This window comes from Lissotriton helveticus, chromosome 10 (assembly GCF_964261635.1).
Source record: "Lissotriton helveticus chromosome 10, aLisHel1.1, whole genome shotgun sequence".
NCBI classification, from domain to species: Eukaryota; Metazoa; Chordata; class Amphibia; order Caudata; family Salamandridae; genus Lissotriton; species Lissotriton helveticus.
In genome coordinates, this window is record NC_136071.1 from 275,425,486 (window position 1) to 275,453,256 (window position 27,771).

A 27,771-nucleotide genomic window follows, 5' to 3' on the forward strand; every position below is an offset into this window, starting at 1 on the left:
TGCAATGGTAAATAAATCTTACTTCTTTGCTCTTTTCCATTTCCTATTTCCCCTTTCTTATTTTTTACAGTTGTTTGGTATATACTAGTCATTTCATGGTCTGCATTTTGTTTCTTCTATGTTTGGTTTGAGATGTTTGGTGTTCTTTTCTGGAAAAATGTTTATGTCTTTGAAAATAATATCTTGGAATGTCAGATGCTTAAACTCTCCTATTAAGAGACACCATGTCTTTTCTCATTTATCTCAGTTTGGTGCCAGTATAGCCTAATTCATTTCATTTGATAACTTTATTTCGGTCGAAGACCATAAAAGTGCAATAAGATATATACAGGCACAACAATAAAACCATAAATACAGACAAGTTAAAAAGTTATTAAACGTTGAGTTATCAAAGAGTGAAAGTAAGATGGATAGTGGTGGGCCATTATTTCATATTGATAAAAAGAGTTCTTCTCCGCCACATGCCGTGTAAAAAACGGGAAACAGCAAAAACAATGGGAGGGGCAGTATCATAGGTTAGAACTCTGGAAGCTTGTGCACATTGTCTGAAACCCAGATTTTTACACAGTGGGAGGATCCAGCATTTCCGAATTTCACTGTATGCCGGACAGAAAAAGAAGATATGTGCAATGTCTTCCCTCCAGTAGTTACAAGCAGGGCAGTTGGCGTCCGTCGAATTTGCCCATCTGGATGTTAGTGCCCCTATCGATATGGAGCCATGCCTCAGTTGAATGTATAATTTTCTTGCAAGCGGAGGCTGCACCAAGTCCAAAAACACCTCCGTCCTGGATTCAACTTTCATCAATAAAAACTCTGTGGACAGCCTGCCCAGGGAGGTCGAGCAATGTAAAGTTTTAAGGTAGTATGACCTTACAGCCGCCACTATTTGAGACCTTTGCGTCCTCATGCAGCTGTCTTTAGGTGCATCCCAGAGTTGGGGCATACCAATTTGGTAGAAGAAAGCCTTAACATGAGCCAGCCAGGGTATATTCTTATTCTTTAGCTGTCCCCAAATTGCAATGAACTCTGCTCTAAAGGATACAAGCTCCGGCACAGACCAGAGCCTTCTCCAATAGAGCAGAGGTCGTGCAGCTGCCAATTCGTCAATGGGTTCCAAGCCTAGGTCCAAGCGTAGTGGTATGAGGGGGGTGCTTTGGGGAAGGGCAACCAGGTGTCGCATGAAGGCCTGTTCAACAGTCAATAAGTTATATACATTCGTGTGTCCCCAGAGTTCTGCAGCATACAAAGCTGCTGACCTGACCTGTGTTTTGTATATCTCAAGGGCAGGAGTAACAGGTTTAAAAGTTGAAGCTCTATGAAATCTACCTATGCTTCCCATAATCTGGACCAGTCTCAGGGAAGATTTAGAGATTTGGTGGCCCCATGTGAAGTGCTCAGTCAATGTGACCCCCAAGTATACAAAAGTCTTGACTCGCTCCAGGGGAGTTCCGTTCAGTGTGGGATTTGGGCGGGTGTGCCTCGGGGGATTGAAGATAATGAACTTGGTTTTCTCCAAGTTGACCTCCAACCCCCGTGAGTCACAAAAGGACCCAAACCCGTCCAGGACCCGCTGGATGCCCGTTGATGTTCGCGATAACAACAGGGTGTCGTCCGCGAACATCAGAGCGGGCACCCTACCAGTGGCCAGGCAAGGAGCATCGTTATCCCTAACGCCGTTGAGTACATCTATCAGACCATTGACATACAGGCTAAAGAGGGTGGGGGCCAGTACGCAGCCCTGGCATACACCTCGGGTAACGGGGAAGCGAGCTGATAATTCCCCATTCCTCCCACACCTCACCTGTGCATAATTCCCAGTGTGGAGTCTGATAAGGGCATCTAATAAGTAGGGAGGGAGACCAAGCTCCTCCAAGACCGTCCAGAGCCTCTCCCTGGGAACCAGATCAAATGCGGCCCGCAGGTCCACAAAGACAAGGTAGAGGCTGCCACCCTCTACTCTTGCAGTTTTCCAGTATAGGACCTGGAGCCGGAAGATCTGGTCCATGGTCGAGACCCCTGATCTAAATCCGGCTTGGAGGGTGGTCAAGGTTTTATTCTCCTCCATCCAGCCCAATAATCTGTCGAGTAGGATTCGCCCCATCAGCTTCTGGGTGGTGCCGATTAAGCTGATTGGTCTATAGTTAGATGGGGCGAGCGGGCAACCCTTTTTAAAAATCGGAACAATCTCGGCTCCAAGCCAGGTCTCAGGCAATGCGGAACCCTGTAAGACCGCATTGAACAAGACCATCAGGTATGGAGCCCAGATTTTTGGTTGAGAACGAAAAAGATCTCCTGGAAGCCTGTCAAGGCCGGGAGCTTTGTGCGGGAGCAATCTCTCGATTGCCGATTCAACTTCCTTAAGGGAGATAGAATTAAGATTAATAGTGGTGATCCTCTCTTGGGCACCCAATTGCCCTATCCGGTTTCCAGGGCCCAAGGCCCCCGGCAGTCTATGCTTGTGCGGGGGGTCTGGCGCCGAGGAAACCCCAGGGACTAGCAGGGTGACCTGGCTTTTACAGAGGGAAACCCCGGGTCCCCAGACCCCCGGCAGTCGATGCTCGTGCGGGGGGTCTGGGACCGTGGGAGTCCCAGGAGCTAGCATAGTGTCCTGATTTTTATGGGAAGAAGCCCCGGGCCCTGGGACCCCCGGCAGTCGATACTCGTGCTGGATGTCCCGGGCCATACAGATCCGAGGGGGCAGATTCACTCTAGACAAGTTGTCCCGACCTTGGCACACAAGTGTCCCCAACTCAGGACTAGTGTAAAGTGACTTAAAATGCGTCTCCCAGACTATGGGAGCGATGTTTGAGACCCCAGCGTCTCGTTCACCTCCCGCCGAGGAGGTTGCAATGGCCCAGAAGGTCTTAGAATCTTTTAGGAGGAGTGCCTGTCTCATCTCATCCCATCTGGATTCCTGCCACTCACTCAGCCTTAATTCAAGAGTTACATCTTACAGAACATGAGTCTTTAAAACTAAAAAGCGGTTGGGTGGGTAAAGTATTTTTTCCCGGGGGATGGTAAAAAGAATGGGGCTATTATTTTATGTCATGAATCGCTTTGTACTCAGTTGTTCTCCCACAAATTTGTTGAAGTAGGTAGATAGCTCTAAGTTGTTGGTTGGTAAGGTTCCAGTCTCTTTGTTAAATGTTTACGCTATCACTGCTAATGATTCCCATTTTGGTCTTGCCTGAATCAAATACTCGCAAAGCATCCTGAGGACAATGTTATCCTTGCTGGTGATCGTAATCAGAATGTAGACTCTTTTATTGATCGTAACTCCACGGTCTCCTTTGTACCAAATAAAGCTCACAAACTAATTAATAGATCCCTAGAGGCTTTGCAATCTTACCTTGAGGGAGTACACTTATTTTTCCCCTGTATATCAGACCCAGTCTCAAATTGATTACTTTTTTGTATCGCATCATGTTTCACAATCTTTATGCTCTGCTGATATTGGTTCAATGCTAATTTCTGATCATGGCCCTACTTCCCTTCAGCTAGATTTGCCTGTGCACTCCCAAATTCCCTGATGATGGTGTTTTAACAATTATCTCCTTCTAGATCCCACGTTCACCTCCTCCTTTAATTTGTTTTTTTCATGAATATTTTTACTGTAATCAAACATATATGGTGTCTTTTCATGTCATTTGGGATGCTTTCAAGGCATCAGCCAGTGATTTCATTAACACATGTTTCTAAAAAAAACATGAAAAATAACGTATACATGCTACTGAACTTTTAGCAAAGATAAAGAGGCTGGAACATTCCTTTTATACTTCTAAACCAAAAGATTGTTTATCAGTACTCAGTCATACTAAACTTCAATGTTATAAGGAATCTACAGATAATGCTTCACTATATTTGTTACAATCTGGTGCAAAATGTCATGTTGGTCAGAATAAGTCAGGCAAATTATTAGAGAATTATCTTAAAGTCAAGAATAATAAATTTAGCGTTGAATCAATTATTGATGCACATCAAACACCAAAATATAAAGATTCCGAAATTTTGGAGGCATTCGTACAGCTTTATAAATCTTTATATATGCCGGAAGATATAACTCCAGACTCAGATATTTCTCTTTATCTCTCTACTATTCACAAACCCGCTGATAATCACATAGACCATTAATTGTTGGCATTTTATATGTCACAAACTGAGTTACATAATGAATTGAATACACTTAAAAAAGATAAAGCACCTATATTTTACCAACAGAATTGACCCGTCCAAACCACACAACTGTCGTAAATGTGCAACACCTCATGCCGACTTCGCACATCTCACCTGGACATGTCCTAAACTGCAGCCTTACTGGGAAAGCATACACCACACATTAGGACAAATGATCAACCTTCCCCTGATCCCCACTCTGGAAGTGGCCCTATTGGGAAACACAGTTAATTTCCCTAAGAAGATCAGACTGTTTGCATCCCTAGGACTGTTCCTAGCGAAAAGGGAGGTGGCTATCCACTGGGGGCGCAAGTCGGTGCCTACTGTCCAGAATTGGCTAAACAGCCTGGCAGATTGCAATGTAAACAGCGAGAACTATGCTAGTATAATGCCCAGTACATCCCGACCTAAGGACATATGGGGTCCATATCGTTCATATTTGGAGAGCCTGCGTCAGACATCAAACTCTCAGCTGGAGCGGGGCATTATGCAGACGGGAGTGGTGTAAATTTACACTTTCAAGACCGTTTTCAATAGTAGAATTATAAATTGATTAGGAACACTTGATTATGAGTATATGTGATTACCAGAAAGACAAACATGCTGGGATGGAGGGGCAGACGGGAGGGGGACGGAGAGTACCTCACATATGGATAATGTTATATTGATGCTTCTTCTGTCACCTAACCTGGGATATTAGATTCTGATGTAATCTATTTAACATGTACATGTAAAATGCGACACTATAAGCGAACAGACATGCATATATGTCTCTTATATATTTTAAATGTTCTGAAAATAAAGTTTAAAAAAAAAGATAAAGCCCCAGGCCATGACGGGTTTACTGTTACATTTTAGTAATATTTTCCTACGTTAATTCTACCCAAAATATAAGCTCTCATAACTTCCTTTTCACATTCTTGTAAATTTTCTGGTTCCTTTTTGGATCTTTAATTTGCCTTATCCATAAGGAAGGAAAGGACCCTCATTACTGTAAAAGAATTACAAGCGTATTTCGCTAGTCAGTGTTGATTATAAAATATTTTCAAAAGTTTTAGCCTTGTGACTTAACTCCTATCTTCCTGGTTTGCTTGGCAAAGAGCAGCCAGTTTTTGTCAAAGGACGTTATATTTCAGACAATACTCATTTCTTTTTTTATGTTCTATCCAAGTCTTCCCATGCATCTGAATCTATAGCAGCAATTGCCTTAGATGCAGAAAAAGCATTTGATCAGGTTTATTGGCCTTTTATCTTTCATACTCTTAAATGGTCTGACGTTGGCCCAAAAAGTATCTCTCTTATTTCTCTCCTTTATACAGCCCCAAAAGCAACTATCTGTGCTAACGGCCTTGATTCTTCTTATTTCACTTTAGGTAGAGTTGTTTGTCAAGGTTGTCCTCTCTCCCCTTACCTTTTTAATTTGGCATTTGAACCTTTTTTATCCAAGTTGCGACAGAATCAGGATATTCACGGATTTCCCTTCAATGACTTACAAATTAAACTAGCAGCATATGTTGATAATATTTTTTTGTTTCTCTCCCAACCTCATTCTTCACTTCCGGCTTTTTTACAAGAAGTTGCCTCATACAGCAGGGTATCTGTGTCTAAATTGAATATTGGGAAATTTGAAATATTACCCTTGGCTAAATTTACTCTTAAACATGACTTTGCTGTGTCCTACTTTATGTGGAGTCCTCATCATATTAAATATCTAGGCTTTTGGTTTACCCCCATCTATTTCAACTTCAATTTCTTTAAACTTGGAAAAATGCATACATATGTTAACCACTCTTACTAGTAGATGGCATCCTTTTCATCTCTCCTGGTGGGGCCGACTTGACACCATTGAAATGATGTTGACTCCTATTAACCTGCATATGGTCTCTATTATCCTGTTGTCCATACCCCTTAAATCCTTTCAAAAGATTAATTCTATTCTTATGTCATTCCTAAGGAATGATAAAAAACTTTGCATGTCCTTGCTTAAATTGACTCTTCCAAAGTAAGAAGGTGGAGTAAATTACCCAGTTTTCCTGAATATTACAAGGCGTCTTTACTGCGTCAAACTTCTAGGTGGTTCTTTGCTACCTTAACCGACTGCCCATTATGGGCTGATGTTGAAAAATCCTTTCTTTCCCCTTCTCTTTTCAAGAATGCCTATCTTTCACTCGCAAATCACAATCTCTGTCTATGCCTGTTTTTAAATATTCCTGCAAATTACTAGACTCTATTCTTCATTACACACCCACAGATTTAAATACTTTTCTTAATTCTACTATTTGGCACAATAAATCTATATTAGTTTATAACTAACCCATTTATTGGATGTCCTGGAGAAACAAAGGTTTGCTCTGGGTACGTCAATTTCTTTGATCATGATACATTTTTATACTTTTCTCAAGCTCGTCATCTCTTTAATTTTCCTCCTTCTTTTGAAAGTAAATTTAGAGTAATACACAAAGAACTTTGCATTGCATATGATCAATGTCAATTTTCTCTTTCTTCTGCCTCATCCTCTACCAGTTGCTGGCACACTCTGCTGCATACTTACCGTCTGTTCACTACCGCGCAGCATGTTTATCTCACTCGAGACCTCACCGCGGAATCTTAAATAAGCCTGCCCGGGTGCCCGCGCCAACCGTGCACAGTGTCCAGAAAACAATGACCCTAAACCTATCGTTAATTACTCTGAAACAACCTGCACGTCACCTTTCATTTCAATGCAGTGAGACGTATTTGCGCATTACAGACCCGCCCGGCACTGACGGCATGAAACGCCATGATCCTAAACCGCGTCATTTCACTTCACGTGCTTCTCTTGTATATACTTAGGCACAGTAACTGTAAAACAATTCATTCATTTTATTTCATACAACGTCCCCACCAGTCCCCCCACTGCGCCGAAAATCGCATGTGACTTCACTTGATTTTAATTGCCATCTGTTGCACATGGAAAACACACTTTTGTTTTGGATGGTCAGATATGTTACATGCTAATGCTAGTACTTACCCTTGTTTTCATTTTTCCTCCCCCTTTTTTCCGAAAATTTGTATGTATAAATATATGTCTAGGCCAAAAAATTGCCTAAAGATTTTCAAGACAAGCTTTTTTATTCTCTGTCCTGAAGATGATGCCACTCATTTCACAATAGGCATCGAAACGTCGTCGACATTTTAGCGTCATATGTAAAATGAAAAGTATAAATTGTATACAATGATGCTTCTAAAATGTATTTTTGTCTGTTCACTGAACTACTAGTATACAGACCGCCTTGTTCGTTCTAACCCCATCCCCTTGTTTTGTCTTGTCCCCTGTGGGTTGCTGGCTCCACCCACTGTGTAAAAAATCCTCTTTATTCTTGCTTATCACTTTAATTAAAATTCCTGTCCGGCTGGACAAAGGTCATACATACTATTGAGCGTATGTCTATCATTTTTGCGAAAGATCCCTGAACTACTAGGGACCCCTGTTTTTTGTAATATGTTACTGCCCAAGGTCCCTAGTGCTATACCTTTGGGTTCCCTTGTTTTGTGTAAAATAATGTAGCACAACTGCCGAGTTGCAAGGGATTGTGAATCCTCACCCCTTTTTACAAGTGGGTTCTCCACTAATTCTCCTCACTTTCACGGTTGCACCTACACACTATTTCTCCTTCCTAGCCAGGCATGTCTGACCACCCACCCCTCTACACTCTCGAGTACATAAATAAAATTCTAGGAGGCCCGTCACTCCTCTCTGATTCCTCTGAAACACCAACTGAGACAGGTACCACAGTAGTTGAGGAACTAGAGAAAATAAAGAAAAAGGAAGTAAGACTAACATTAATGATAAAACTTCTTACAGACTATCTCAAAGACAACATAATACCAGTCGGTCTCCAAGTTCGAAATATTCCGGGGGTCTTCACGGACAACCCGAAGTATTTAAACGGATTTAGCTACATTAGTACAACCTGTTCCAGGCACTGGATGGTGCTTGGAATTGATATCGCTACAGAGGAGCTGGAAAAAGTCATTGTTGAAATTCGTGACCTAGAACAACAACTTAAAGACAAGAACACCAATACTGAAGCTAAGAAACTTCTCGAAAAAATAACCAAAACTATTGAGGAATTCCACAACCTTGAATTTAACAAGAAAGCCACCAAAGTCAAAAAAGACATTAAAAACTTCTCACAGGAAAGAGCATATCCTTACTTAAATAAGTAATATTATATCAACCGTTCATATAGTGGCCCTCAAAACCAAAGACCTTGGGGAAGGTTCAACAGAAAACAAAACTTTGTAGGTTTTTCTGACAGCTCGGGGGACTCATCTGAACAATCAGATCCAAGTGATAGCCCAGGTCCCTCCCATAGGAATTTTTTAGGGCGAGGCAGAGGCCAATCAGAACCCCCAGGGGCAGGGAGAGGCAAACAGCCACAGAGATGGCCCAATCGCCAGAATCCTTCAGGCGAACGGTTCACCCGTCGACAACACTACCAATGGTAGACGGTAGCCAAATTCCTGTTCCCCAAAATGATGAAATGTTACCAATTTTTAATCTTGCCTCACATGAGCTTTCGGGTAATGAATTGTCATTACTCACAAAAGGTCTTTCATTTGTCCCAACTATTGGCCCTAACTTCATTGATGCTCAAACCGAGCTCTTAAGATTTTTCAGAAAGATCAGACTTCACAGTTTTTTCCTGTTGAACCCTACCCCCATGAAGCACTCGAACACTCCTTTCAAACCACCATCGAAATTTTCACCTACCGGCAGCATGGTCCCCCCGGAAATACCAACCTTTGAGAAACTTGTTCTCAACGACCTTGCCGCTTTAGAAAAACAAAAGTCATTTATTCCGTACAATATCACAATTGAAGAAAAGAAAGCCCTGACCACCTTGAAAAACAACCCCTTCATTGTAATAAAACCAGCTGACAAGGGAGGGGGTATTGTGATTCAGGAGATGGATAACTATAAAAATGAGATCCATCGCCAACTCGCTAATACCGAACACTACTGCAAACTACCACGTAATCCCACAGAAGAAATACAGAAACTGATTTCCGAGGTTACTAATGATGCCCTAGAACAGGGATACCTTTCCAAGAAGGAACATGAGTTCCTTAATACTAAGGCTCCCCGGGTACCAGTTATCTACTGCTTACCCAAGATTCACAAGAATTGTGAATCTCCACCTGGTCGCCCAATAGTCTCGGGGTGCGGCTCTGTCCTGGAGCCCCTCGGGCACTATATTGACTATTTTATCAAACCATTTGTCCCTGAGACCCTGTGTTATATCAGAGACAGCATGTCAATGATTAATATGGTTGAGGAATACCCGTTTGATCCCACATCCAGCACCATGTGCACGCTGGATGTGGAATCTTTATATACCAACATTCCACAATACGAATCACTACGCGTGATTGAAAAAGTTCTCAACACACGCCCGCGCCCACACAATGTTCCGTCTCTATTTATCCTCCAATTATTGGAGATTTGCCTTACCAAAAATTTCTTTCTCTTCGAGGGACAGTTCTATGGACAGGTACGCGGTACATCTATGGGGGCTATTTTTGCCCCCAACCTGGCAATTCTGTACATGGATAATCTAGAGACATCCTGTATATTGACCGAATCAAATCCTTTCCATAGTGGCATTGCCCTGTGGAAACGATACATTGATGATATCTTTATGATATGGAGCGAATCATTCGAATCGATAACACACCTATTACATTGGTTAAACAACAACAGTAACGGCTTGAAATACACACTGGCCACGAGCAAAGATTCAATACCCTTCCTGGACTTAGAAATCAAACACACAGAGGGCCGCTTGACCACCAGCCTCCACAGAAAACCCACTGAACGAAACACCTTGTTGAACTATAGCAGTCACCATCCCCGGGCCCTCAGAGACTCGCTCCCATTCTCGCAATTCCTCCGCATACGCAGAAACTGCTATTTTAAACAGGACTATTTCTCTGAGGCCAGAACCCTGAGCAACAAGCTCAGAAATAGGGGATACCCGCGAAAGCTAGTACGGCGTTCTCTCAAAAGGGCTTGGTACTGCCCCAGAGAAACCTTGCTAGAACCAAAACAAAAGAAAAATCAGGATAGACTTGTGTGCGTGACCACCTTCACCCCAGCTTCCAATGCCATAAGGAAAAGTGTCCTTAAACACTGGCCTGTGTTAAACGCAGGTACATTAAATCTGGAGCACCCTATTTTTGCCTTCAAGCGAGCAAAAAACGTAAAAGATCACTTGGTAAGGGCATCCCTACCACAACCTAACCTAAAAACTACAATCAACGATGCATGGGGTTTACCGGCACTAACAGGCCATGTTAAATGCGGTAGCTGTGTAGTATGTGACTTCACCATTGAAGGAAAAACATTTACCTACGGCACAATCACCTTTGAGAGAAAGCACTTCACTAATTGTAATTCTTCCAATGTAGTGTATGCCATATTTTGTCCATGTTTGTTGATATATGTCGGTCAAACTAGCCAAAAGGTAAAGTTGCGCATCGGACAACACCGAAGCAGAATCCGATGCAACACCCCTAATGCTCCCCTCGTTGAACATTTTAAGGACAAAGGCCATACTGAAAATGACTTAACTTGGACAATCATCACCATGGTAAAACCACCACCTCGGGGAGCAGATGTATCGCAATTATTGAATAAGGAGGAACTTCATTGGATATTGCGTACCAACAGTATCCATACAGGACTTAATCGCCTTGAAGATTGGGCATCCCTCCTGTGATCAAATGAATCCTTGAACAATTTTACCGTAATCCTTATTTCCTTCAGGCCTATACAATTGTTTCTTGATTTTATTTTGTGCATCCTTGTAAATACGTAACCATGTAAATATTCTGCATAATATGAATGTCACTTAAACTCACCACTTACCCACACCAAAATGTCCCCCACACTGTCCGAAACCCACTCCAATATGGCCGCCTTGCTGACCATGCTGAGTCCCTTGTCTATTTCCTAACACCACATGCTGAGTCCCTTGTCTATTTCCAAACGAACAAGTTACCTACCTTCGGTAACGCTTTTTCTGGTAGATACTATATCTGCCTGTGGATTCCTCACCTTGTGAATATCCCCCTTGCTTCAGCAACGTTCGGAAATTTTCTTCGTAGTAAGCCGACGTGGGCGACGTCACAGGAGCACGGCATCGCGCGCGACTCCGTCTGACGTCACCGACCCCATATCAGGCCCACGCCGGCGTGATGACGTCAGTTCCGCCCTTTTTTCCGTGCCTTCGAGGCACACGGACGGACCAACGATAGCAAATATGCAAATATACAATGTACACAGTACATATAGAACAAAATCAATACAATAGTATAAACCATATATACAGAAAGACCAGGTATAGCAGAGTGGACAACGGGGAGGCGGGTGGGTCAGTGAGGAATCCACAGGCAGATATAGTATCTACCAGAAAAAGCGTTACCGAAGGTAAGTAACTTGTTCTTCTGATAGATACATCTGCCGTGTGGATTCCTCACCTTGTGAATAGATTCCCACAGCAGTCCCCACTCCCGGAGGAGGGTGTCCACTCTGCTACACCAGGAAATCTTGGAGGACAGAGCGCGCGAAGTGGCCATCCCTCCTCACCTCGGTATCCAAGCAGTAATGCTTCGCGAAAGTGTGGAGGGAGGCCCAAGTCGCGGCCTTCCAAATATCCTCAACAGGTACACCCCTAGACAAAGCAGATGTTGCAGACTTTGCTCTAGTTGAATGAGCTCTAATACCCTCAGGAGGGTCCTTACCCGCAAGTGAGTAGCAGATTTTGATGCACAGGATTATCCACCTGGAAAGAGTGCGCTTGTGCACCGCTCTGCCCTTCTTGCAGCCAGCAAAGCCAACAAACAGCTGGTCGTCCATCCGGAAGTCCTTAGTCCTGTCCAGATAGAAAGACACCGCCCTCTTAGGGTCCAGGCGATGCAGACTCTCTTCCTCCTTAGACGGGTGAGGGGGAGGATAGAAGGTAGGAAGGGTAATGGACTGCCCAAGATGGAAAGGAGTCACCACCTTAGGCAGAAAAGCAGCCCTGGTCCTAAGAACCATCCTTTCAGCATGAATGGTCAGGAATGGGGGTTTGGAACTTAGAGCTTGAAGCTCACTTACCCTCCTTGCCGAGGTGATTGCAACGAGGAAGATAGTTTTAAAAGAGAGAAGCCTCAATGGACACTTGTGCAAGGGTTCGAAGGGAGAACCCATTAAGAAGGTCAGCACAAGATTCAAATCCCAATGAGGAACAACAAAAGGAGTAGGAGGGAACATATTTATGAGACCCCTCAAGAATCTCAAAACCACCGGAGATTTAAAGAGAGATGGCTGATCCGGCAAACATAGAAACGCCGATAAGGCTGAAAGATACCCCTTGACCGTGGCCACAGCCAAACCTTGCTGCGCCAGATAAAGGGCAAATTGTAAAATATTAGACAAATGAGCCTTCAAAGGGTCAACATCTCTCTCCCTGCACCAAGAAACAAATTTTGACCACCTATAGGAGTAAATGGACTTAGTGGTATCACGCCTGGCAGAGAGAATGACATCCACTACCTCGTGAGGGAGAGAAAAATAACTCAAGTTGCCCCGTTCAATCTCCAGGCATGAAGGTGTAATGTCTGGAGGTGGGGGTGTAAAACCTGCCCCTCCATCTGAGAGAGGAGGTCTGCCCTGTGAGGGAGACGGAGCGGCGGGTGAGAGGAGAGGTGGAGTAGGTCCGAATACCACACCCTTCTTGGCCAATCCGGAGCGACCAATATGACTTGGGCCCGGTCTTGACGAATCTTCCTCAGAACCCGAGGAATCAAAGGTATGGGAGGAAACGCGTAAAGGAGTTGATCTCCCCAACTCAACTGAAACGCGTCCCCCAATGCTCCTTGCAACGGATACTGGAGACTGCAGAATGACAGGCAGTGCGCATTCTCGTGAGTGGCGAATAGATCCACCCGAGGAGTCCCCCACATCTGAAAGATGTCGTGAACAACCTCCGGGTGAAGCCTCCACTCGTGGTCGGCAGAGAACTGCCGACTGAGACTGTCTGCACGAACGTTCAGAACTCCGGCCAGATGATTTGCCACCAGACAAATCTGATGGTCCTGAACCCAGGACCAGAGACGCAGAGCCTCTCTGCAGAGACACTGCGACCCTACTCCTCCCTGCTTGTTGATGTACCACATCGCAGTCGTGTTGTCCGTCAGGACTTGAACCGAACGACCGCGAAGGGAAGGGAGGAAGGCCTTGAGCGCCAAACGTATCGCCCTCAATTCCAGAAGGTTGATGTGAAACAACCTTTCTTCCGGAGACCAAAGACCTTTGACCTCCAGGTCTCCCAGATGAGCACCCCACCCGAGAGTGGATGCATCCGTTATCACTGTGGCCACTGATGGAGGCAGTTGAAAAGGCTTTCCTTGTGACAGATTGCCTTCCACGCCCCACCAAGACAGATCCGCTGCAGCTTCTCCGGAGATCTTCACTGACTCCCTGAGATCTCCGTTGTGCTGATACCACTGCCTGCGGAGGCACCACTGGAGTGCCCTCATGTGCCAGCGTGCATGACTGACCAACAGAATGTAAGAAGCCATCAGACCGAGCAGACGAAGGACCTTCAGGACTGGAACAACCGCTCCATTGTAGAATAAAGGAATCATCTCCTGAATGTCGTGAATCCTTTGAGGTGGAGGGAATGCACGACATACAGTAGTGTCCAGTACCGCACCTATGAACAGGTTGCGCTGGGAGGGCACCAGGTGAGATTTGGGTACGTTTATCGAAAAACCCAATTTGTGTAACAACTGAGTTGTCTCTTGCAGATGATGGAGCACCTTCTCCGGCGACTCTGCTTTGATCAGCCAGTCGTCTAGATAAGGGAATACAGGAATCCCTGATCTTCTGAGATGCGCAGCCACCACTGCCATCACCTTGGTGAAAACTCGAGGCGCAGTAGTAAGTCCAAAGGGAAGGACCGCAAACTGGTAGTGTTGCGATCCCACCGTAAAACGGAGATACTTCCTGTGCGACTTCAAGATTGGGATGTGAAAATACGCATCCTGCAAGTCGATCGACACCATCCAGTCTTCTTCCATCAGCGCCAGAAGAACCTGAGCAAGGGTGAGCATTTTGAACTTCTCCTGTTTGAGATAGAGGTTCAAAATCCTGAGATCCAGGATCGGCCGAAGCCTGCCATCCTTCTTGGGAATCAAGAAATACCGGGAGTAGCACCCTTGACCCCTCTCCTGCTCTGGAACCACCTCTATTGCACCCTTTCGAAATAGAGCCAGGACTTCATACCTGCAGGAGAAGCAGGTGGTCCTCCGAACAATAACCTTGGCAAGGAGGGTAATTGGGAGGGAACTCCTGAAAAGGAAGTGCATACCCATTCTCTACGAGATTGAGAACCCAAAGATCTGATGTAACCGATTCCCAATCTCGTAGAAAATGAGTAAGCCGACCCCCTACTGGCCCTACATGATCCAGAATGGTGGATCTAGGGCTGCTTTGCTGATGCGGGCGGGGGTTGGGCATTATTGGAGGAAGTGGAGGAAGAGGAGACTTGACGTCCACGTCCACGACCCTTCTGTCTACCTCTATAGGACTTATATAGAGGGTTCTGCTGCTGCTGCTGTTGGCCCTGCTTGAAGGGACGAAAAGAAGATCTACCGAATCCTCTGAATTTTCTAGTCGTAGACCCTCTCATTTGCAGACCCAAAGATCTTGCGGTGGCACGGCTGTCCTTAAACCTTTCCAAGGCTACATCAGCCTTCTTACCAAAAAGGCCAGTTCCTTCAAAAGGTAAGTCCAGCAATGTAGACTGCACATCCGCAGAGAAATCCGACGACTTTAACCATGCGGCTCTCCTGGTCGCAATAGATGAACCCATAATTCTAGCAACAGAATCCACAGTGTCCATGCCGCTCTGAATGACCATGCGGGCAGCAGCCTGAGTGTCAGAGATCACTTCATTAAAGTTCTTCCTATCCTCCTCAGGAAGTTTTGATGACAATTGCTTCACTGAGTCCATTAGTGCATGCACATACCTACCTAAAAGGCAAGTAGCATTTGATGACTTAAGAGCCATGCTCCCAGAAGAGAAAGTCTTCTTCGCAGACTGATCTAATTTCTTAGATTCTTTGTCAGCTGGCACTTGAGGGAAAGAGCCTGCAGCCCTATTAGAGCAAGCCGCCTGTACCACAAGACTTTCTGGAGATGGATGTGTAGAAAGAAAAGCAGGGTCATCAGGAGCCACCCTATAGCGCCTCGCAATAACTCTTGAAACTGCAGGAACAGATAATGGCCTCTTCCAAATCTCCTTTATTGGATCCATCAAGGCATCAGTAAATGGCAGTGTAGGCTCAACAATTGAAGAGGGAGAGTGCAAGACTTCAGTGAGGATGTTGGGCTTGTATTCCACTGTGGGCAGCTTTAAGTTAAGAAGATCAGCAGCCTTCCTAATAACCACGTGATAGGGTGCCACATCCCTAGACGGAGCATCAGAAGTCGAAGGTAGACCCCACTCGGGAGAGAGTTCCAGACCACTAGCATCCCGAAGTTCATCGAAATCATCATCATGATCAGGAAGCTCGCCTTCTTCCACATCAGAACTTTCATCATCTCTTTGCTCGAGAAGACGCTGAGCTCTTCGCCTCGACCACTCCAATCGAATCGAAGTCGACGGATCCGGTAACGACTCCGACGGAGCCGGTTCCGACGTCGATCGAGGAGCCGGAGTAGTAGGACGAGAATCATGAACAGGTGTGGTACCTCGATCTCGACTACGAGGTCGATCCGGAGTCGGCGAAGCCGCATGCGGAGTCGAAGACCTCGGTGGAGCCGTACCGAGCCAAGGTGGAAGAGGCGCCGGCATGAAAGGCATAAATGGAGCTGGGGCGTACGACTGAGGAATACCCAGATTGTACGATAATGGACCCATGGGACCAACAGGCGCTCCAGCGGGGTACATTGCCCTAGAATATACTCCAAACATCGCATTGAGAAAATGGGAGGGATCCTGACCGGGACCAGGAAAGGGAGGGTACGGACCTACCGGATGTTCCAATGGAGGCCGTTCCGACACATTCTCACTCTGACCTTCTGGGTCCACAGGAGTCTCCATTGGAGCCGGTTCTTGAGGAATCACCTCTTCTTCCTCTTCATGCTCCGAAGGATGCGAGGATACCGGATCCGGCTCCGTCTCCGGAGTCGGAGAACCTTCTTTTGACAAGGCAGGCGAAGGAGAGACAAAGTCTTTACGGTGTTTGTGAGACTTTTTCTTCGAGTCAGAGGATTCCTTCTCCGAATGATGCTTCGAACTGTGCTTCCTCCTCTTATGCTTTCTCCTCGAGGAGCTCGAAGCGTGACCTGAAGCCGACTTAGATCTAGACCTAGATCTTTCTCTGGATCTTGACTTCGCTTTAGATCTCGACTCCTCTCCAGATCTCGAACCCGCTCTGGATCTCGACGCCGATCTCGACTTCGATCGAGACCTTTGCTTCGACTTCGATCTTCGTTACGTCGATCTCGAATATCTTCCAGTATCCTGTTTTACTTTCGCCAAAAGTAGTGTAGCTTCACGCTCCCGAAGCGCCTTTGGATTCATTTTAAAACAGGAATTGCAGTTTTTGACGTCGTGGCCCGAACCAAGACACCACAAACAATCCTTATGTGGGTCAGTGATAGACATCATGCGGGCACAAGACCTACATTGCTTAAAGCCTGTTTTCCTCGACGACATCTTCGGTGAAGAATCAAGTCGCAAAAGAGAAACAGTGACAAATAATTAACAGCTAGATACTAAGTATCGCAGAAGATCCCGAACACCGTTAGCGTCGAAGACGCGGAAAAAAGGGAACTGACGTCATCACGCCGGCGTGGGCCTGATATGGGGTCGGTGACGTCAGACGGAGTCGCGCGCGATGCCGTGCTCCTGTGACGTCGCCCACATCGGCGTACTACGAAGAAAATTTCCGAACGTTGCTGACGCAAGGGGGATATTCACAAGGTGAGGAATCCACACGGCAGATGTATCTATCAGAAACCACTTTATCTTCACTTCACCCACGAGCACTCCAGCGATCCCCGCCCATCTGAGCCCAGAATTGCCATCGAGCAACCCAACCAGGAAGTAAGTACTCGCTAAAGCGTAGCTCTCTCGCCTCTTCCTGAAACTTTAAAAACCCTTCAGTAGCTGTAACTGTAATATGAATTAATTTCAACTATTTTCCCTAGTGAGACACGATCGGTCCGGTCTCCTATGAAGAGGCTTTCTTGCCCTGGTTTGGTAATTATATTGCGTGTACTTATTATGCGATTCAATTTTCACTTTAACCCTCGTATTTACCCCTCTCTACCCGCTTTTTGGCAGGAAAATGCTCAGATAATTTAGTACCCCACCATATGTCCCTTGATATTGGGCACCGCCCCCTGGAAATAAACAATGTTTGGACCTAAATCTGGTAAATCGCACGATAAGCATGTCATTTAACCGTCTGTTCACTACCGCGCAGCATGTTTATCTCACTCGAGACCTCACCGCGGAATCTTAAATAAGCCTGCCCGGGTGCCCGCGCCAACCGTGCACAGTGTCCAGAAAACAATGGCCCTAAACCTATCGTTAATTACTCTGAAACAACCTGCACGTCACCTTTCATTTCAATGCAGTGAGACGTATTTGCGCATTACAGACCCGCCCGGCACTGACGGCATGAAACGCCATGATCCTAAACCGCGTCATTTCACTTCACGTGCTTCTCTTGTATATACTTAGGCACAGTAACTGTAAAACAATTCGTTCATTTTATTTCATACAACGTCCCCACCAGTCCCCCCACTGCGCCGGAAATCGCATGTGACTTCACTTGATTTTAATTGCCATCTGTTGCACATGGAAAACACACTTTTGTTTTGGATGGTCAGATATGTTACATGCTAATGCTAGTACTTACCCTTGTTTTCATTTTTCCTCCCCCTTTTTTCCGAAAATTTGTATGTATAAATATATGTGTAGGCCAAAAAATTGCCTAGAGATTTTCAAGACAAGCTTTTTTATTCTCTGTCCTGAAGATGATGCCACTCATTTCACAATAGGCATCGAAACGTCATCGACATTTTAGCGTCATATGTAAAATGAAAAGTATAAATTGTATACAATGATGCTTCTAAAATGTATTTTTGTCTGTTCACTGAACTACTAGTATACAGACCGCCTTGTTCGTTCTAACCCCATCCCCTTGTTTTGTCTTGTCCCCTGTGGGTTGCTGGCTGCACCCACTGTGTAAAAAATCCTCTTTATTCTTGCTTATCACTTTAATTAAAATTCCTGTCCGGCTGGACAAAGGTCATACATACTATTGAGCGTATGTCTATCATTTTTGCGAAAGATCCCTGAACTACTAGGGACCCCTGTTTTTTGTAATATGCATACTTACCCCAGGGCATCTACTATTTACTCCTATCTACTTTCTTCTGCGACTGATAGGGAGTACAAAAAGTAGAACTATCTTGGGAGTCTGATTTGGGGGTAGACTGGTCAATTCCCCTTTGGACAACAATTTGGATCAAGATCAGAAAATCCTCTAGGGCAGCAACCACCACACAGGCTCTTTTCGTTATATGTAATACCCTGCTACTTCTGATAAATGCTGGAAATGCTCTTTAGCACATGCTGATTTAAAACACTTACTTTCCCCCTGCCCTTCTGTATATCATTTTTGGAAACAAATTTGGTCCCATATTAACTTTCACGCTACTGTTCTCTGTTTATTCCCTAACATCTTTTTATGAAGCTTATCTAGTGATTAAGGTACATCCTCAGTTAACACACGCATTCTGGACTTAATTTTAGCAGTTACTTTTCAGCAGCTCGCCAAGAACTTTAAGGACTTTTATAAATTCTCTTTCCAGGGATGGTGGTATGCACTTTATTACAATCACAGATTAGATACAAGATGTTTTTACCCTCTGTCTTTGACCTTGAAGCGTTTAAGTTTATCGTCTCTTGGTACACAGTTTTTAGATGATAGTGCAAAACGTTCCTTTGTATATTCACCTACTCAACAAGAAGTTCTTCAATCTCCCTGACTTTTCTTTTGTTATTATCAGACATATTTATGCATGTCTCTTGCTAGTATTGTTATGTTACACACACACACACACACACACACACACACACACTCACACACACACATATATATATATATATATATATATATATATATATACTGTATTTTCTCTTTTAATTTAATAACCAAACATTTCTTCTTTCAGACCATGTATGTTTTTTTCTTCCCCCAGACAAATTGTTTAGATCTATGTTATTGATTGTATGACTATTTCTTAGTATATTGCGTCATAAACTCACTTTTTAACACCATCGCTGCTTGAGATAATCTTCTTCTGTGCTGAGGATCAATATTAATGGGTGTGGTCATGATGAGCTCAGCTCGTCATGAGCACACGAGCACCGTGCCTCATGACAAGCTGAGCTTGTCATGAGCACGGAAGGGGTTAAACTGTGAGAATTAATTATATACATAGTGTTCACTAAATTGTAATACATATTAAATAAAAAAAGTATATGATTTTTTTTCTATTCTTTAGGACTATTATTTCTAAATGATATCCATATATTTTAAATAAACAATTATTTAATACATATTTAAGTTAATGTGCTGTAACATATTTTATTAATTTCAGTATTTAAAATAAGTAAATGCAATTATTTTAGATGAACATTTCATAAAATATTTTTTTTATATTTTTGAAAGTTTAATATACAATAAACTTTAATATATTTGACTAAACTTTACAGTAGGGAACTCTCCGCCCCAATGATGGTTACCTCTGTCTGTGTGTAAAAAGTTAGAAGTCACGAGTTTACACCCAGAAATCCTGTTCTAGGAGGCTAAACCAGAGGGTCAAGACTTGTAAGTCCTCGCCTACTAATAACTTTACACTTGGAAAACAATGGACAGCAAAAAAACAGAAAAGCTATTGCTAAGTGCAGGAGTAAATTTACACATCAATACATTTACACATGTAAATTGACCTTTGGGAATAGGGTCTTTAGTGTCAAAGAACAATGGAGTAAGTGGACATATTAGCAGTGAAAAACACCCAATAACAATATATATAACAGGTGTATAGGAAGGATTTGTCCAGCTATCCATATGGTGAAATAAATAAAAATAGTTACATCTGCTAAAGTACATGTGCTAATGGTCCTGTCTGCAAAAGTAAACACGGGGAGGAGTACCTAAGGATATCGATGATTTCTGTAGATTTCCAAGAATATTAAAGGGGATTATTGTGGATTTCTATTATTAGATGTCAATCATGAAATATCAGCGAATCCTCTAAAAGTCATACATGTAAACAGATCATAGTAGGAAACCTACAATGCACAGATCTATTACATTTTTGCTAATGACATCGTATCACTAGGAAATTAGCAAAAGGACTGTTCACATATTTGTTATGGACATTTTCATATATTTACTCAGAATACACTTGGATCTGCCCATAAAAACTGTATTTTTGCAGAAGTTAAGTATTTGCAGAGCAATTGTAAATTCAGAGTAACTGCTCTGTGCTGTGTATGTGCTCCGACAGCTAAACCCTGGTAACATTGACTAACTCCTAATTGGCATATTTAATTTCTCAGTAAAGCCTTAGTATGTGGTGTAGATAATATGTAATAGCATGGAAAGTTTAAATGCCACCTGTGGGCTGCAGCACATGGTGTGTCATCCACTAGGCTGACAGAGAAAATATATCTACAGGCCTACCAGTGGAGCCTGGCTCCTGCAGCTTTTAAACCAGCAAGCAAATCTGTCAAAATAGTCATTTTTTACAAGAAAGAGCTCAACTTTTAAATATTAAATAAGTCACCCCTAAGTAGGCCTTGTAGCACACCTGTTAGGGTGTCTAGTACTTAAAAGTGGTACATGCAAGAATTTAGTGTTGACATGTACCTAGAGGGACTAGCCCTAAAAGCTATTTTCATTCTAAAAGGGCAGTAAGTCTCCAAGGAACAGACTTAGCCTGGATAACTTTGTTTTGTAAAGACCACACGTTTCAGGTTTTCTCAGCCAGTGCCAGTTTAGAGCCATGTGCTCTTACTTCCGGAGTCACGCAGGGCTCAGCCCTAAGCCCGATACTACTCAATGTTTATGTTCGCCCACTCATAGATGTGGTGAAAAGTTGCAGCCTGACCAAATTCTCTCATGCAGATGACACTCAAATCATCTTCTCCTTGTCATCAGCACAGGGACACAACACCGGGGCCCTAAACCTGTGTCTGGGATGGATTTCCACTTCGATAAATAGCAATTCACTCAAAGTTAACATGGAAAAGCCCAAGGTTATGGTCTTAGGCAAGCTTATGGTCTCGGCTTTGGGTCAACAGCATTGGCTAGTGTTCCTGGGGACCCATTCTGAACTGTCATTAGGGTAATGCACTTTGGATTCTGGCTGGACGAAAGCCTGTCAATAAAAACCTCAGGCTGCAAAGTTGGCCTCCACCTGCTTTGCAGTGTTGAAGTGGGTTACAAAAATTATTTGGATGATTCCATAATCAGCCCAAAGGACTGTGATCCAAGCCTTGATACTCTCAAGAATAGACTATGGCAACATCCTGTATTAAGGAGCCGATAAGGCATCCATTCAACATCTACAAGCAGTCCAGAACTCCACGGCTAGACTCTTATCATCTCCCAAAACATGCTTCTGTATCAAACCTCCTTCTCAAATTCCATTGGCTTACAGTGAAAAAAACATATGCAATTCAAAGCCCTGTGCTACATGTACATGGTTAGATCTGGCACATGTCCAAGATATAACCTAAAATTGGTGGCACCGTACCAGCTCACGCACGCTGTGTTCACTTAACCGGGACCTGTGCACAGTGCCTAGAACCCAACAGGCTCGCATGGGAGGCCGCTCCTTTGCATACCTAGGGACGAAATTGTGGAATGCCAACCCAGTATCTTTGAGAAGCTGCATCTCTCTAACCGTGTTCTATAAGAACCTAAATATCTGGATGTTCTAAGCCAGATGGGCCTGTATGCCTCACCTTCTACCTAGCGCTGAGAAACCCTTATGGGTAGCTGAGTGCTTTACACGACGCAATAATAATAATAATAGCTGTCCTATGTTAAAATCTAAAGTGCATAATAACATCTTAACTCTGCTATTCTTGGACAAGCTACTGGAATAATTCCAACACTATTTTTAATGTTTGCTGAAAATCCAATTCAGACTTTTAATAAGTATTTATGAAAAGTGGCTTTTAATACGTTAGAATGTGTCTGCCTGAGCCTCCAGTAGTCTAATTCACACTAGCTTGCTAGCAGCTGGCCCCTGTCAGTACTTTTACTTAATGAGTTGTGAAAGTCTCCCAAATCAGAAACAGGGGCTTAGGCCTTTGGGCAGGAATATCTGCTTGTGTGATATGTGGCCGCAAAATTTGAGTTTGTCCCTCCCTGAGATTTTTCCACCAAAACCAACAGCTTCAGCTGGACCTTCACAACTGCTATCAGGCTTCACGAGGACATTGTCGGATACAGCCTACAACCTTGCCCCGTTGGAGGACTTCAACTTACGTTTCAGAGAATAAGTCAGTAGGTAGAATCTTTGACTGTGATGGCCCGCTTGGTGTATCCCACCCGTGCTTCATCGTGGTCGGCCTGATGGTCCTGGTCAACCACGAAAAGGACTTCTGAATTGTGATTTGTTTTTTCCTTGGCACTTTTTTGCCTTAAATATTTAAAAATATGTATCCACAATTCCCATTACTGGATTTTTGTCATTTTGGTGTTAATTTGTTCATTAATTTTTATTTCTCTTTTTAGAAATTGTTTGTTGGATATTTATTGTGTTGTGTTTTGATTTTCTAACTGTTTTGTTTCTGCTAAATACTTTACTCATTTTCTTAGGTTAAGCCTATTTGCTCTGTGCTATAGTTACCAGGAGGTTAAGCCCAGTTTTAAACTGTGTTTTAGGCGGACAACCCTGTGGCCTCCTTGTAGTGGACTCACATTTACCCAAAGTAATAACCCACTTTCTTTCACACACCTATTCACAGCAAAATCTTTGTGAATTGGGGTCAGTAAGTAGGAGACGAAGAGACTAAGCAAGTGAGGAGAAATATCGAGGCACAGACTGAAAGAGTCAAAGACACATACAGAAAGAGAGAAACACACACAGTTGAATGTATGACTTACAGAGGTAATTTAAATGCATTTCTTATGTGTATTACACACCAGTGGCTACACTTGAGACTTACCTGTGGCACACACAGTAAGTGCATAGCTTGCATACTGCAGTGATCCTTTCCAATACATGTATTACAAAGTAAACAGAAGGACATCTGTATTTCTTTAATGTTCCCTGTGTTTTTAAGTGGTGCTCGCTAGTAAATTCAACAACGAAAGCAAGCCCAAAACAGATTAAGAACAGGGAACCCTGCACAAGTGCACGCTGTACCGAAGAATATAAATCTGGTAGAGGCATCTTCATTTCAGAGCAACGATGTTCAACCCAACTCCCACTCCAAGAACGGTGACCACATTCATAGTGACTACAAAACCCACACATATCTTCCTAATCTCATATGTTACTTATTTCCTAATAACGATCTCTTTACTTGCATGCACATGCATGCAATGTCTGACATCAAGCATGTTGCCAAACCTTTGAAGGTTGAAAATCTATCTCTTTCATAAATAGAAAGAACAAGCGGTTTAACTTATGAAAAAAATGACATACCTGCGAGGTATTGCATCTTTGGTCAGTTTATCAGCATCTTTATCTAAAAAAGGAACATGGAAAGATGTTACAGAAAGCAAGTCTATAAAACAAAATTAGAAAGGCGGCCTTCAAAGTAGTAGGAACATTTAACATTTCAGACTATTTTCTCAAAGAACATTTATAAGCAGCCTGTTCTTAGGGTGAGACTAGAATGAATTAGAGATTTTGGATGAAGGTTGCCAATTGGAGGGAAGATCCAATGGCATGCATCACTAAAGGGAAGCCCTAAACATTCCACCCGTTGATTAAACAAAGCAACATCACCACATGTTATTAATATCTGGAGTCCTTAGAGTTCCTTTGAGTGATCTATCTCTTTTCTATGAGAATGTGTGCAGGATGGGAGTATGGGCACCTGCCTGCTCTTCAGCGTGGGGCTGAAATGTGATGCTGCACTGTGTTTCACCTTATTCCTGCTACTTTTCATCTTCTATATTTGACCACTCATGAACATACACCGAAATGTTCACTTTTAGTCAAACTCCTACACAAATCACACACAAACTTTTCTGGGTGTTGCTGGTGCTTTGTAGGTTGTGAGTTATTACATCTGAAGGTCTTCATTCAGATGCGCAGGGAATTTTCTTAGGGGGTCTCACTTAAAGTTCGATAATGCCAGCAATTAGACACTTATTGCTGGAACTTTTCAACTTTCTGAATTCACCATCACATTTACTTTAATTGCCCACAGTACCAGAACTTGGCACACAAAAAGCTAAAATAGAACTAATTGTCCAGGGAGCCTACACTGGCCGTGCCAGGGTCATAACAAACTTCCGTTTAGTTCCAGTGAAATACCTTCTTCTACTGAACTTTAAATTAGACTGCCCAAACTGCATAAAGTAGGAGGCAGTCAACATACCATATGCAATATCTATAAAGCTTGATTACAGCACACAAGCAAATACCTCCTCACTTGGGAAGTAGCACCACAAAAGTATTAGCACCAAGGCTGTAATCAAAGACAGAGCGTGCTGAATACATACAAGTACTTGAGCCCTGATTAACATGTTGGTGCTCATTCTATTTCAGGTTCGACCTGTCAAGTTGGATGATATTTGCCAGTGCGCTATTTGCACAAGTGTTATTTTTCCAAGTGCAAACGATCTACCAAGTGCTATTTGCCCATAGGGTTTCGGTAGATAAAACCTGTTGAGAATCCTGTTCTTTAGTTTTTAAACCCTGCAACATACATGGGCACTTTTGGGAACCCGGCCAAAACAATTTTCCAACCTCCACCTGATTTGCATTCTGCCTTCTAATTTGGAGCAGAGGACTGACAGACAATTTGCTGTTCAAGCCTTTAGTTTGTCAAATTCCCTCCTGCTCTAGAAATAATGTATTCCTTTACATACTGACATTGGGAAGCATTACAGACTTTTTCCTATTACATTGACATCCAGTGATGATCATGCTCTGATGCGGCAAGGGGTGACTTCTTTAGGACTGTGTGTTTTGGAACAAATCAAATTATAGGGCAGACAACTCCAAACTTAAGGTGCTTACAAGAAAAATAATAAAAAAAATCTAGAACTACAGACACTATTGTAAAACATTCCGTTACGTGATCCCTAAGTAGAAGTGCGACTACCAACTGGCATAGGACTTGTCCCTGCTTTATATGCACAAAAAGGAGTACGGTGGACACAACGTTAACTGTCCTACGATAATTCTTAGAAGGTCTCCTGCTGGTGTTTATAAGCCAAAAACTCCAATATATGCAGACACAGATGAAGTAAAAAACTATTTTAGCATGCAATTTTCTATTTTTCAGGAGTCAATTCTGACTATGAGGTACTTACTACGCCCACTAAATACTACACACCCTGAGGTATTGCTATTTAATAGGTGCAATAAATACATCAGCCCAATAAGGACGATTCATAATCAGGTTTTATGGCTCTTTTATAGTTATTTATAAAGTCCTGAGGAGACTAAGATATATCTCAATGTTAGATGATACAGTTAAAATGAAAGTTCGGACTCCCTTTCTCAAGAAGTCACATTCAACAGAAGTATAGCTCAACTTTTTCTTAGTCTGACTAAGAAGGCATTAAGCATGAGTCGCTACTTACAGAGCCAGACAACAGAGGTTTGATGCAGATATGTGATGTGCAACACTATCTAAACAAAGTAGCTGCAAAGGTCACAAGGATATAGGAACATACCTTCCATAACTTCTAGAGAGGCTGAACAGATAGACTGCCCATGTTTATTGGTTGCAATACATGTGTAAGTTCCGGCGTATTCCTTGCCAACATCTAGCAGGATCAAACTGTGATGGAGGTTGGAGCTGACCACCTTGTACCCAGGTGTATCTATCTTTATCCAAAGAACATCTTCTGGCGATTCTTCTTTCAGCCATGTGACTGTTGGTGATGGAGATCCTGGAAACAAGGGAGCATGGTTGAAAACGTTCGTTCTGTCAACATTGTTAATTTTACAACAGAAGAGGCTTTTTTCATATTTTTGCTCCACAGTTTAGCAAGGAATGAGAAATTACCGGCTTAAAACTACATATTCCATAACAAATAGTAAAGTTTAGACACTTTTGGCAAGTTCACAACAACAACCCTTCATATTTTGTAATATAAGATGTTGACAAACAAGTTACTTACCTTCAGTAATGATCTTTTTATTTGATATTCTAATTTCTTGCTGATTCCTCACACCTTGAATATCTTGACTCTCCTCTGGGCACTAAACTGATCAAGAAAACTTGAAATTGATCTCCTGTGCTGTCCTATGGTTTCACTGCTCCGACTCAACAACAGTACATCTCAGGTGATAGTGAAGACACTCGGTTCATGCAGTCACACGGCTGTATATATGGTTCTGTGGTGCCCACTACAATTTTTTTCTATGCCCATGGAAGCAGAGACGAGACTGACAAGATTAAAAGGAATGCAGTTCAGGAGGCCAACTTTGAAGCTTATAACAAAATGTACAGAGCCAATCTTCAAAATATGCGTGTGGGGGAGTCAGAGATTAATCCACAGGTAGATCGATTATCAGTCAAAAAGATTATTCCCAAAGGTAGATGCATTGTTCTTCTGATAAATACTTCTACATGTAGTTACACACCTTCTGAAATATTATCAAAGCAATATTACCAAAGGTATGGGTCTGAGGAGTCAATCAAATCAAGAAGTCTCACAAAAAATACCTGGCAAAACTATCATCTTTGATGAGTTCAAAGTGGAGACATTAATTTCTCCTGAAAGTGTGGACCTAAGTCAATGTCACAGCCCAACAGATCTTCAGAACAGGAACACCCCTGGACATTGAAGAAGAAGTGGCCTTCATCCTGTTGGAATGGGCTCAGATGGTCTAAGGTTGTTCCTTCTTGGCAGGGGCATAGCAAATCTTGATACAGCGAATAATAAAGTTAGAAATTATTCACTTCTAAATCACTTTGCACTTTTTAGAACCAAGGAATCAAGGAAGAGCTGATCAACGAGGTGATGTTCTTGAGTTCCATCAAGGTAGAAACTAAGAGCCGTATGAGGATCCAGATGGCATCGTCTGTTCCTCCTTGGTAGGAATCAGAGGCAGACAGAATGATGGCACAATGATATATTGGCAAAAGTGGAATGGAAGAACCACCTTTGGAAACAAAGGAAACGTTCTGCCAAGTATGAGTATGTTTGAAATGATTGAAGTAAAATGTAGACACACAGAAATAACCTACAGTTCATTGACTTGATGAGCCAAGGTAATAGTAATCAGAAACACTGTGTTAAGTTTGACGAGTCCAGAGTAACACA

At 43.0% G+C, this 27,771-nt stretch overlaps 1 protein-coding gene across 1 annotated transcript in view; it reads right to left on the reverse strand.

Moving 5' to 3' along the window:
* The window catches only part of OBSCN (obscurin, cytoskeletal calmodulin and titin-interacting RhoGEF), a 2,124,484-nt gene that overhangs the window by 1,191,616 nt on the left and 905,097 nt on the right, over positions 1 to 27,771 (reverse strand). The window contains exons 79-80 of the mRNA XM_078665296.1: positions 26,173 to 26,391; positions 23,963 to 24,005 (exon numbers count right to left, since the gene is read on the reverse strand). Coding sequence (XP_078521422.1) covers positions 23,963 to 24,005; positions 26,173 to 26,391 — 262 coding nt within the window. The remainder of the gene's footprint in view (positions 1 to 23,962; positions 24,006 to 26,172; positions 26,392 to 27,771) is intronic.